This window comes from Hippichthys cyanospilos, chromosome 16, assembly GCF_059441005.1.
Source record: "Hippichthys cyanospilos isolate Australia breed blue-spotted pipefish chromosome 16, RoL_Hcya_1.0, whole genome shotgun sequence".
In the NCBI taxonomy this organism is placed as follows: Eukaryota; Metazoa; Chordata; class Actinopteri; order Syngnathiformes; family Syngnathidae; genus Hippichthys; species Hippichthys cyanospilos.
In genome coordinates, this window is record NC_142384.1 from 8,634,985 (window position 1) to 8,647,009 (window position 12,025).

The 12,025-nt window shown below is 37.9% G+C and overlaps 1 protein-coding gene across 3 annotated transcripts in view; it reads right to left on the reverse strand.

The window, feature by feature from the left end:
* abca3b (ATP binding cassette subfamily A member 3b) overlaps positions 1-11,567 on the reverse strand; it is a 42,780-nt gene extending 31,213 nt beyond the window's left edge. Inside the window, exons 1-7 of one of the 3 annotated variants that reach the window (XM_088437375.1) lie at positions 11,322-11,562; positions 10,396-10,478; positions 6,807-7,053; positions 3,998-4,125; positions 2,986-3,151; positions 389-648; positions 178-294 (exon numbers count right to left, since the gene is read on the reverse strand). In XM_088437375.1, the coding sequence (XP_088293501.1) occupies positions 178-294; positions 389-648; positions 2,986-3,151; positions 3,998-4,125; positions 6,807-7,053; positions 10,396-10,449 (972 nt within the window). In that variant the 5' untranslated portion in view covers positions 10,450-10,478; positions 11,322-11,562. Of the gene's footprint in view, positions 1-177; positions 295-388; positions 649-2,985; positions 3,152-3,997; positions 4,126-6,806; positions 7,054-10,395; positions 10,479-10,728; positions 10,811-11,321 lie in introns of those variants that run through there. The other 2 variants (XM_088437372.1, XM_088437373.1) reach the window with 2 other exon arrangements.
* Positions 11,568-12,025: the final 458 nt, after the last annotated feature.

The following is a 12,025-nucleotide window of genomic DNA, read 5'->3' on the forward strand; positions in this document are numbered from 1 at the left end:
AAAAAAAAATAACACTCAGATAGTAACAGGACTGCAACCTGGAAGGAACTAAACACGAAAAATCCCCAAAGTGTATATTTGCAGCAGCCCAGCAGGAATTCGCTAGGTTGTCCAGATTACTCCCTCTGAGCTTGTTTTCAGCAATGTCATTAATAAAGTGGTAAAGTTCACACTCACTTGGATGCAGAGGAGCAGAGTCACAAGAAATACAGAGATGGAGAGGAAGAGGAAGAACATCAGGAACCAAGCAGTCCAGTGAAGCCAGTTGCTGAGTCCCATCATCCTCATATACTCCTGGAATTCACATTTAATCAGGCAAAAATGATTTGAATGCTAAATGAAATCAAAAACTCAGCATAAAAAAAACCAAACAAACACTGACACCCACCTTCAGCTTCCTCTCCTTCTCCTGCACCACGGCTCGGACAATGTTGAGGGACGTGTAGGTGAAGCTGAGCACCAGCAGCAGCGGCAGCTGGTTCTGGATGGCCAGGATGAAGACGTCGAATATGAAGGGAGGATACGGAAAGCGGGACAGGACCACCCTGGTCTGTGCCAGAAGCGAGTTGGCTGCGGTTCTGTTGTATGAACGCATGATGGCTTGGTCCACGGCATGCTGCACGGCCAGGAATCCCTCACGGAAATAACCTTTCAGGAGGAGAAGTGCAAATATATTATAGAGCTGAGGTTCTTGGACATGTATATGAGTAATGTAAATTTTGGACAATAAACCACTACTCTTTTCTTACTCTTTGAACCCTGTGGGTAATAGTTCTGTGTGGCTTATTTGCAGTTTTCTTGCTAGCCACCAGAGGGATATCTCCCAGTAGACAAAGGGAGACAGAAGAATATGCTATCAAAGTATTCATTTTGAGTTTGAGGTGCTATTTTACTCACCACTGGGGGGCACTGGTAAATGCAACTGGGCATGTTACTTGTATGTTGGTGCAATATTCTAACAATACATGTGAGTCGGTGTTATGTTGAAAATATGGTGGTGCAGCTCTTGTTTCTAAGTGTATAGGCATGATGCCATAACCAGGCAGTTTTAATAAAAACGTTTTACGTAAAAACAGAAATTGAAAAAACTTCCATGTAGTATCTTTCTGCCTAAATATCTGATGTAACAACCTGTGGCTTATACATGACAAAAATCATTTCTTGTTAAATATTTGGTGGTGTGGCTTATCGTTCGAAAAATATGGTACATGAAGACACTTCCTGGGGATGCATTAAGTATATTAATGCAAATTAAAATAAATATGATGCCTACATCTGACTGAAATTACATATATTGTAAAATATGGAAAAAGCTAATTACATGTATCATGAAGCAATGCCTGGTCTCCGGGCCATTTTGTTCATTGTAAATTAAAACTAGTCACTAGTTTCCACAAATAAAAATATTCAGGCTGCAGCTATATGTTTTTGATATTCAGCAATCCTATAGGCAATATGAACTGAATATCAAGTATTTGGATAGAAATGAAAAATGTATTTTTTTTTTTGCTTGATGAAACTCAATTATAAACACAGAAGACCAAATAACACACTTTATCAATTACCAACTTTGATGATCAACATTTTTTTTTTTTTTTTGCTAAATATAAACTTTCCTTTTCCTCTGTAGAAATATTAGATTTAAGACAAATCACCCCATGAATTTTGGTTTGAGACAAATTATCCGACAAACAGCACATTTGAGTTAGCGTGGTTTGTTAACAAGTGATCAGTAGAAACGGCAACTGTGTCATGCTGTCAGCATCAGAATGTAGAGTCATTTAGGCCTATATTTGAGCGCTGCTAGCTAGCGGCTAATTAATGCTAGACACAGCTATAATGGAGGCAAAGCCACCTGTAAACACTGGCAACAGGCGTCATATGTCAGTTTGATTACATCGTTTATTAGCAACGGATCAAATAGAGATAATTTCGTCTGGATAGTAGGCACCTGTTATTAAATGACAGTCAGACCTATTGTTTTGCACCTTAAGCAGGATTGTTTCTTGACTGGATAGAAACAAACATCTTCTTGTTTATTGCTGCGGAAACTATGGCAATCGAGAACAATACAATCTTTTGAAGAGCTCTTGATCGGGTTACAACACACACCGGATTTGTAAACTGTGCGCACATGGAGGCCAGAGATTTTTTTCTTTCACATTTGCTGCTTACACTTATACAGTAAATGTTTTTTTGTGTACACCCTCGAAGTTTTCCTCACCACGCCACATTCACTCAAAAATCGCCGATGTGTGTGTGAATGTCACTCGAACGCCTCGCAGATGTCACGCAGCGCAGTGGGAGCGCCAAGGCTCGCTAAGGCGGGGGGGGTCACGCCAAATGCGTGGGATGGCAGTTGCCATGGAAACGTGGCCCCTTGCGCCAAAAGTCTGCAGAGATTAAGTGCAGGGCATCTGCTGGTTCAAGGATGTCAAACAAAAATAACTTTTTAAAGCTACTTATATTTATGAAGTTAAGCCACCATCCTAATTACCCACTTCCTCCAAGAAATAAGGAAGAATAAGGCTTAATTTTCAAAAATGCAGTTTAACAGACTTTTTAAGTGTCACGCTTAAGTGGTTTTCTGCTATCAAAATCTACATTAAAACTGACATTGTTCTGCTATAACAGGAAATTACACCTACAGGAACTGAAACTGGAGGGAGAGGGGGAGTTTTTAGCTTTATTAGCTTACAATCTTTTGGCAAACATTAATGTCGTTGACTAGTCAGGTGGGGACTCGTACCAATAAATCACATGTGTCAAAGTCCCGGCCCGCATTGAACATCCCTAATTATGAAATGAGGCGACAACATAGAAAAACACTGCAGATAAAGCAAAGCCAACTGAATACATTTGAAAGTTCCCTCACCAGAAGGAGTAAAGAGTTGGTACGCCTCAGGCAGACTTTTGTCAGCAACAAATGGGTTGGCACCATCTCAGAGTGAAAATAAAAGGGACCATTAAAAAACGTACGCTTACCAGGTGTTCCCCCATGCCGGTCATATTGTTCTCTCGGGCCGGGGAGCTGAAAAAGCGGGTAGAGGCTGAGCGTGTGCCAGTCCAAATCGCTGTTCGGGTCCAGCTCTGACTTCTCCTTGGGCGGGGCGTTGCGAGGGGTGAAGGTGAAGCGAAGGTGGTAGCTGACCTGGATGGACGAGTGTGTGGAAAATAAAAAGATAAACAATGTAATAATGGCTATCATGATTAAAAAAAAAAAGAGGGAAGGCAAATGGTTGAACTGGTACCAAACAGAAGCTAGGATCAGTTATGCATGAATGCTTTTTAAAATTCACTAAGACCAAAAAAATGTTAAGTTTGCTGTCATTAGAAACATGTTTAAATTCCAAAGGTTTTAAACACATTTAGAAGCACAAGAAATTAACTCTTGAAATTACAAAGCTGTGAACTGAAAGTCATTCCAGATCATTATGTTTTAATCATCATTTCGGTTTACCAAATTACTCCATCAAATGTTGTCGACAATTTAAGTATTAATCAACAATTCAGTAACATTAAAAAAAAGGAAAAACACTGACTTTTTTTTTATTTGGGTATTTCAAAACATTTGACAAACTTTAGACTACAGTAAGAAACGTGTTGAACTTGTGTTCAAGTGTCCAATTCAGGCAGCAGAAATTTGTACACAAATTCTGCAAAACATCTAAACAAAGAAAATCCAACTATATAGCCATATATTCTTTATCCTCGACAAAAACTGATCATTATTACTGCAGTGACTAAGTCGCAAAATTCTTATTTGTTGTCTGTATTGTACTATCCCTGATGGCCAGTTAAGTGTGAAATCATGATGCACATACTATTTAAAATTTATTATATTTAATTATTCTATTATTGTATATTTATTTCTATTTTGACTTCAATACAGCGTGAAACCTATTAACTGCCATTCCAGTTAAAATATATTTTTGATTTACTCTATATAGTTATCAATAGAAGAGGTTAAATTATTACTACAGTGTGATGTTTATACCTGAAGGGGTAAAGGCTCGTCATTCTGACAGCAGGGCTTCTCAAAAACCACAGCGGCCAGGAGTTTTCCGGACAGAGGGTCATTCTTCACATAGTCCTCAAAGTGCTCCTCTGTCTCAAAGCCATGCACTGAAAAAAACAAAACAAAAAAACAAGTCGTTATCAAACAGATTTTATCAAACACTGACACCACCACGCAAGTGGTATCAATAAGCCAATAATATAAAGCACTATTCTGCTTTTTTTTGTATTTGGTTATATTTCTGTAACTTGCGTTCCACTTATCACACACACATGCAGGTATTCGGAGTGGAGCGGGGTTTTACACACAAGCCTAGGGGGTTAAATCTGGGTCAGACCTACTGAATAAACAAACGACTGAGGAAACATGCACAGAAAGACAGCAAAGACGTGCAGCTGCATCGCTTCAAACGTGCTCTCGACGCTTCAGCCTGAGATGAATACTAATGGACTGCTTCACTGAGGAAAGGATTTTCAAGAAAATGCACTTTTTGTTCAGAATATCTATCCGTCCATTTATATATTATGTATGAGAATTTTTTTTTTTTTTTTGCTGGGAGATAAAAGTCAACATAACCAAGCTACTCATGTTTTTTTTTAATTGTCCATTTATTTAGCCTTTTTTTATCATTAAAAAGGTTTTATGTTGTCTACAGATAATTTGATAACAAAATTATTTCTCATGAACAATAATCAATGTAACTCATGTGCACTTTGCAAATTATACACATTGCATTTGTTCCCCTAATAATGTAAACACCTTTTAAAGGTGAAGTAATTATATATTCAAGTGTATCATGAATATTTTTTTCCCTTCCACCACTCAAATTGTTCAATGGCATTAGTTCTATCCATAAATATATAGGTTAACATTACTTAACTGGCTTTGAGGTCTGTAGGCATTAACTGGTCTCTACTGCCACCTACTGTTTTGAGGTGAAACACAAGTCAACAAAGAATTTTCCGTTTGCTGACATAATTTGACTGCCGCTCAATGGAATGTTGCAAAAATGGAAATGGAAGTGGGAAATTTTAAACTAATTTTCCAAGTATCTTAGATTTATAAAAAAGTAATATGTTTTCTTTTTTCCCCAAAAAAAAGAATTGGTAGTGAAAGGGTTAAAATGCTGTCTTAACTTTACCAATAAATCCAACACTGATGTTAAGTTGAACCCAAAACAAAGCGCTGTCATAGATGTCTCTGAGAAGTGCAAGTCCCGGCAAGTCCAAAATCAAATTTGAGATTACGCAACGTCTCCTTTCGCAATACACCAAGAGGAAAACGTCGAGACTTTTCAAAACCATGACTGTGACATTTTGAATATTAGCAGGCGACACAGAACCACTGAGGTGCTGTTATGGTGTTTTTTCCTGCATGTGTGCTAATTGTCACCTTGGAGGCCATCTTAATTATTTATTAGGAAGACGCTGTGGTGTGTACAGGGCTTCACGCTGCGGCTAATTGTCCGTCAGCCTGCATGCACTTGAGGCAAGCATGAAATGAGAGCAGGGAGTGGCGCGTTTACTCTACTGACCGCGTTTCCAGAGGAACCAGTATTCCCAGTTTTGAATAAAAATAGTCTCAAGGCAGCAGTAGCCCATTCCCCTTAAAACAGTGGGGCTGAGCCTTGTTAGGCATTAAAAGCAAACGCTGTCAGCGCTGAACACCAAAAGAAGGGTTTTACACATACATGCTTGATTTACACAGACCATCAGGTTATTTACTAAATCCAATTATTTTTATTATGCAGCATCCCAGCAGTAACCTCATTAGAAAGGATGTAGCAAGCTGTACTGTAGATTACCGTTAAACTAGATTTTTTTTAATTATATATATATATATATATATATATATATATATATATATATATACATATATATATATATATATATATATATATATATATATATATATATATATATATATATATATATATATATATATATATATACAGTATATAAAAGCATGTGGGTTATGGATATTAATGGATAATAATAATGAATATAAAATTGTATTGATAGTATTGAAAATTGGTGCCATTCATTGTGCATAACGAAAAAGTGTGCATTATTGACACAAATTTAAGCACAGAGTTAATGGTTTTAAATATAAATCAAGTAAAAAAAAAAATCAAATTAAAAAAAATCATTTAATGGTGACTGAAAATGACATCAAAGTTGTTCGGGACTCAGGTAGCAAACAATCAAGCCTCAGCTTGACATCACATGACTAAGTTCGGAAAACAGGCAAGCTGTGATTTTGATAACCACTTCTGTTGAGTTGGATTGTTTCATCTATTAAATCAACAATGAACCAATTACCATATAATCGATTATTATTTCTGAAAATTGATAAATCGTTTCCAGAAGTGGCTCTCAAAAGGGGTATGTAACCCCTGGAGGTACCTTAAGGCACATATATCAGTAAATATAATGATTTTAATGACGTGACAGAAACAGTGCATGTTTTCAAATTAAGAGCAAATTAATTTAAACATGAAACAACTTATTACAAAATTGAGTTATAGTAACTCCTTTGTAAAACACTGTATGCCTTTATTCTGTTAAGCTTCATTCAGCTGTGCATTGTCATTCATGACACAATTTGGGGGTACTAACATTATGCAGACAATGTGTAATTGCTTGCTTGTTTGGTTTTTCCTGCGTTTCATCTGTTAAAGTGAAACAAATAATAACAATGTGGTCTTTATGTCTTCATTTTTTGTCCTCAAAGTAGTTTGGACACACGTGGTGTAGACAGTTGGGGGCGGGGGGGAAATTCCACTGACCTGAGGCTATGCCCAGGTTGAGCCGAACATCCTCCGCCACCTGCCGTACGGCGCTGGAGTTGGACGGCACGTAGGCCAACTGCAAGTGCCGCAGAGAACTTTTGGGCAAGGAGGCGACCGTGAAGCTCTCGTAAACGGTGGCGTTGGGGAAGTCCTTGAAAGGCACCTTCTGGCGCAGCACGATGAGGATGCCGGAGAAAAGCAGGGGCAAGATGATCTCCACCAATGTTACCAGGATCTGACGTTTCTGGGAGAGGGGGAGTAGATTGAGATCACGGGATTATTGGTCATGAGTTATTGGTCATGGGTTTCACATAATTAGAGGAAGTTAATTGCCCCATTCGAGGCTTCTGAGGAAGTGGAAAACTTGAGGTTTAAGTCTTCCAAAAATATGGTATTTGCTTTTTTTGCTTTTACGTTTTACAACGCAATAAAATGTACGCTTTTATTTTGACGTTCCTCTTGGAAACTTTACTTGACTCTTTTACTGCACAAATTTAGTCAAGTAGCGACTCCCGATAGAAACAACACAATGTTGATCAGAAATCCCGTTCAATCGCTAGTTCAGGGTGGAAAAAAATGATTACGCTGACATTTTATTGTACGCTGGGTGTTGACAGCGTTTAGCGTAGTGTGTAACATAAATTAGCTGCTAGCTAGCAGTGCTCGTGCTCACCAGAGGACTTGGATTACTTTACAAAGGGAGTTTAATAATGACTCATCACAGCAGAGTTGCTGTTCCTACTGATCACTTTTTAAACAAACCTGGTTGCTATTTCAGTCATCAACATCGCTAATGTCACTTTATATTAGGTGTGATTTTTTTTTTTTTATTAATTTTGTGAAACTCTCACTCCTCTCATGGACTAAATCTCATGAGACAAATTGTCTTGTGGGATTTGTGTCTTGTGCGAGCCCTACTTTTGACATTTGAGCTATCTGACGAAGTTTGAGTGCACTTGGTAGAGGACATCCAGGGTTTCCAATTATGTCTCATGTGTTTGGGTGGGACGAAGTTAACTCTTTCAGTGCCACAGATGAACATTTTTTGTCATGTAAAATACTTTTTTTAATGACACTCGTGGCCAGTGCTCCTCTTATTTATATGGCAATCAAGCACTCTTGTAATGAAGTTATATACATACACAAACTGTTATTTTGCCATCAAAAACACATTTTTACTGTTTTTGTTCATGTTTTATCAAAGAGAAGGACTGTTGGGATGTTTCAGATACTACTAAAACATATTTTTGGTACCACCAATGTCTACATAGTCGGAAGATTAAATATTTTGTCGGCCTTGAAAGACGTGTCAAAATGCTCGAAATTAGCTGAAACTCTGGGTTGCCTTTTCAAAGACTGCTTGGAACTGAAAGAGTTAACGTCGCTGTCTTGCTAAGATAAAATGGACACAAGTAGTCTTTTTGTCATCGTGTTGCCATCAACTGTTGCAATACGTCAGACTATATTTTGATCAAAGTTTCTGAAGAACTTCTTTTCCTTGCTGGAGGTCTTAAAGTTCCTATTTGCCAATGATCTGCAATTCACGATAAATCACAAAGCTTTAGCTGCAATAAGTGAAAAAACATGACTTTTCAGTTAACAGAGAAAGGACATACTGTAAAAGATTTGCTACTTCAAAAGGTTTGATTAAAGACATGAAACCACAAGTGAGGCGAACCTAATTTCAAATAGTGACCTTTGATAAACACAAATTAAAAACTCCACGAATCCTTTCTGAAATGCTTCCTCACTAACGGCGACATCCCGAAACGACTTGAAAGTACGTATAATTGGATTCTTGTGATGGGTGACTGGAACACACAATGACTTCTCAGAGTCAAATTAATTTGGTCATGTGATCACATTCAATGCTATTTAAGCTTCTCTTTTTATGTAACATCTTTTTTTTTCTTCAAACAAACGCTCAACTTCACCTTCATGCTAATTGCATTTACAGCAAACTTACAGAACAGGGAAACCCTGAAATACCAGATTTTGTTTTGTTTTTTTAACTAGTAATACGTTTCATTACAGGCATGCAGAAGAGATAATTCAACACGCAAATTGACCTCTGCAAGACATTCAGCAGTGACATTTGCAATGTTTTACCAGAGAAGCCACAAGGACGTTAAGATCAACTTTGATGGCACAACAAGCAATCCTGCGCTAAAAAGCAAACAGCGCATATCGGAATATGTGCCGCATCGTGCAAACTTGAACTGATATCCAAAAGCCGCTATTCAGAAAAGCACAAAGCCTGACGTGCCAGTCGTCTGTGCTTGTGGTTCAGTGACTAGTTCAGGGTAAATTTGAAATATTATCATCATGATGTAGGCACTACAGAAGTCATTCTTCACATGGGAGTCAATAGAGTTCTGCCTCACAGATTTTAAACAAGGCAGACACCATATCAGGTTGAACCAGATCAATTTTGTTTATAGCTTCAGGGAGAGCCAATTAAGTTTGCTATCCATTCTGTCATTTTCAGAGGCTATAGAACGGCTAACCAACTGCCAGGTGTTTATTTTTTTTTTTAAACCAAAAATAAAAAGACCCAGCCAGATAAACCATTTGAAATCGGTTTACAAAAGTGTGATCTATAATCACATACAATTCAATTAAAATATCTATTTTTGGAGGGGGAGGTATACTTAACAAGTGAGATGACGTGGTCGCACTAGTCATGCGGCTGTTCACAATCATAAACTCATTACCAGGGAGTCACCAATCACCTACAGCCATTTAAAAAAAAAAAAAACAACTAACCGCCCTAAATACAGTTTAGTGTTGTTTCTCAAGATGTCATTGCTTTCCCACAAAAGCCTGAAGATTTCTTTGCTTACATTGACTCATATATTAAAATTGTTTATAATTCCCTTTAAAGTCACTTGTTGGAATAATGGCCAAAATCTTTACCTTTTATGTTGGCTTGGATGTTTTTTTTTTTTTTTTTTGTAAGATGTGTTCTGACTTGACACCCTACCCTATAGCCCAAACAAAAGCTGATGGAAGATTGTTGTCATGTACTACTGTATTAAGCCAGTGCCTGCAGTGCCTAAAAACTTGTTTTCCCAATTATCTTTTGTAACCAATTTCAAATTGCTCTGACATATTTTCATTAAATGATGATGACTGTTTTCACTGTGTTTCGTTTCATTTTTAAAACCATGGAAATTGTATTGTACAGTTCTCCTCAGCAACATTGAGCAATATGAAACTTCTGTAGAAGGTCACAGATTATGACTTAAGATGTGATTAAAAACATGTTTGGGAAAGCCAAATAAAACATATGAACTTTGAGGTTAATCTGAGGACATCAAAAATGGAATGAGGCGTGTGCAGACTATCACCTAATCCTGAAGAGAGCCACGTCTCCAGGTATGCATGGGTGTATACACTACATTTTCTCTATCTATCTCTTTTTTTTTAAATCATGTACAGTATTTCCTCCATATACAACTCGTAAATAGGTTGTATGATCAGAAGCAAAAAGCTAAGAGTGAATCCATTTACAGCCGTTGTCACCTTAAAACATGTGTAAATGACTCACAATTGAATTGTGTGTGTTCAACTTTCTCCAACTTACCTGGTGTAGGTAATTTTTCCAGACCAAGAGCCCGAATTGCCGTGCGATAGCCATCTTCAAAAGACTATTGGACTCCAGTCAAGCTGGTGAGTGCGGAAAGAAGAGCAAAACTAGTTTGATCATGCGTAACAACAATAAAACTGGAGATTAATCAGACATATTCATAGAGCCACAAAGGCAGTCGAGGAATTCCTTCTCGTTTTCTGTTTCATAAAAACAAAAGCGAGAAGTGAAAGACCTTTAATGCTGTAAAAGTATTTAGTGGGAAGACACTGTTTCCACAAAAGATCCCAAATGTTTAAAAAACAAACAAACATTATTTTTACACTTTACCTTCATGTGCCGTTTAGTTTTAAGCAGCTCCATCGGCATAATAATGCGACTAATTTGTTATCTTTATCGGTACCGTACACCCAAAGCAAAACCAAATATTAAACTCCTCAATGTGCAAGTTTCCTTGTTGCCACTAGCCCCACCTTCGTCCTCTCTGATTGGTTCATGACGACGTCAAGCCCTATTTGACTGGACAAAAAATGTTTTTATTTTAAACAAATGCAGTTTACTGCCAAAATCCCTTTGTTGTTATAATATAATCCACACTCAGTTCAACATTATAACCATATATCGTTTGCAAATGAATGTCTGTTTCATCATTGTGAAGAAATAAACATAAACGCCTCAAGATTGGGATCGTTCCTTGTTTGCCGCCTGTCCTCCGTGATAGGCCTAGCGCAGATTTTAACGCTCTGTGATTTGACAACACACCTGCTCGTCAAACAAACAGGCTTCCTGATGAATGTTAAATATGATGGAACGAAGTCTTCCAGGTTAATAAATTTACCGAACTGTATCCCGTTTTGCGGATACGCCTTCTTTTTAAAAACATTCTCTATGTTATGAGAATAAACAGTGAAATTTGAAATTACCTCAGTATTGTTGTCAATGGCAGGTGAATTTAACAGGCTTGCCGGGTCCCTTTGCCTCCCTTTCCTCGGCGATTTAATTTGATGAGAATAAACGCATCACTGCGAGGGCTTTTTCTTCTTTCATAAGGACGGAGCTTCGATAACAGCATTGGAATTCGTATTCCACCCACACGGGGTGTCGCCCTCCGAGCCAGCCAGCCTGCTAGCGAGGGGATGACGGCGCACTAGCTCACGAGAAGAGGTGAGCTCGCGGATACTAGCCAGTGGAATAGTCAACAAAACGTACCACGTGACCAACAGTGGGGAGCCAGGATCACATGACTTTGGCGCGCCAATCGAGGGTGCTGATCGTTTGCTACGGAGCTATTTTTTTTAATTGCAAACATCCATCCTATTTCTATAGTTACTTATCCTCACAAGAATCGCAGGCTTGCTGGTGCCTATCTCAGTTTACTTTGGGCTGGTTGCCAGCCAATTGCAGGGCACACAGAGACAAACGACCTTTCACGCATCTAAATCACACCTAAGATCAATTTTGTATGTTCGAATTGTGAACATTTCAATAAACAAAGACGAAATTCGAGTCTGTTGACAATTGTATATGTAAGAAAAATAACGTAATAATAACCTAATGTTTGCATATTTGTGTAGTACAAAAATAACAAGCCAATTGACTTTTTTTCTGAGTCAACAAATTAATGTGT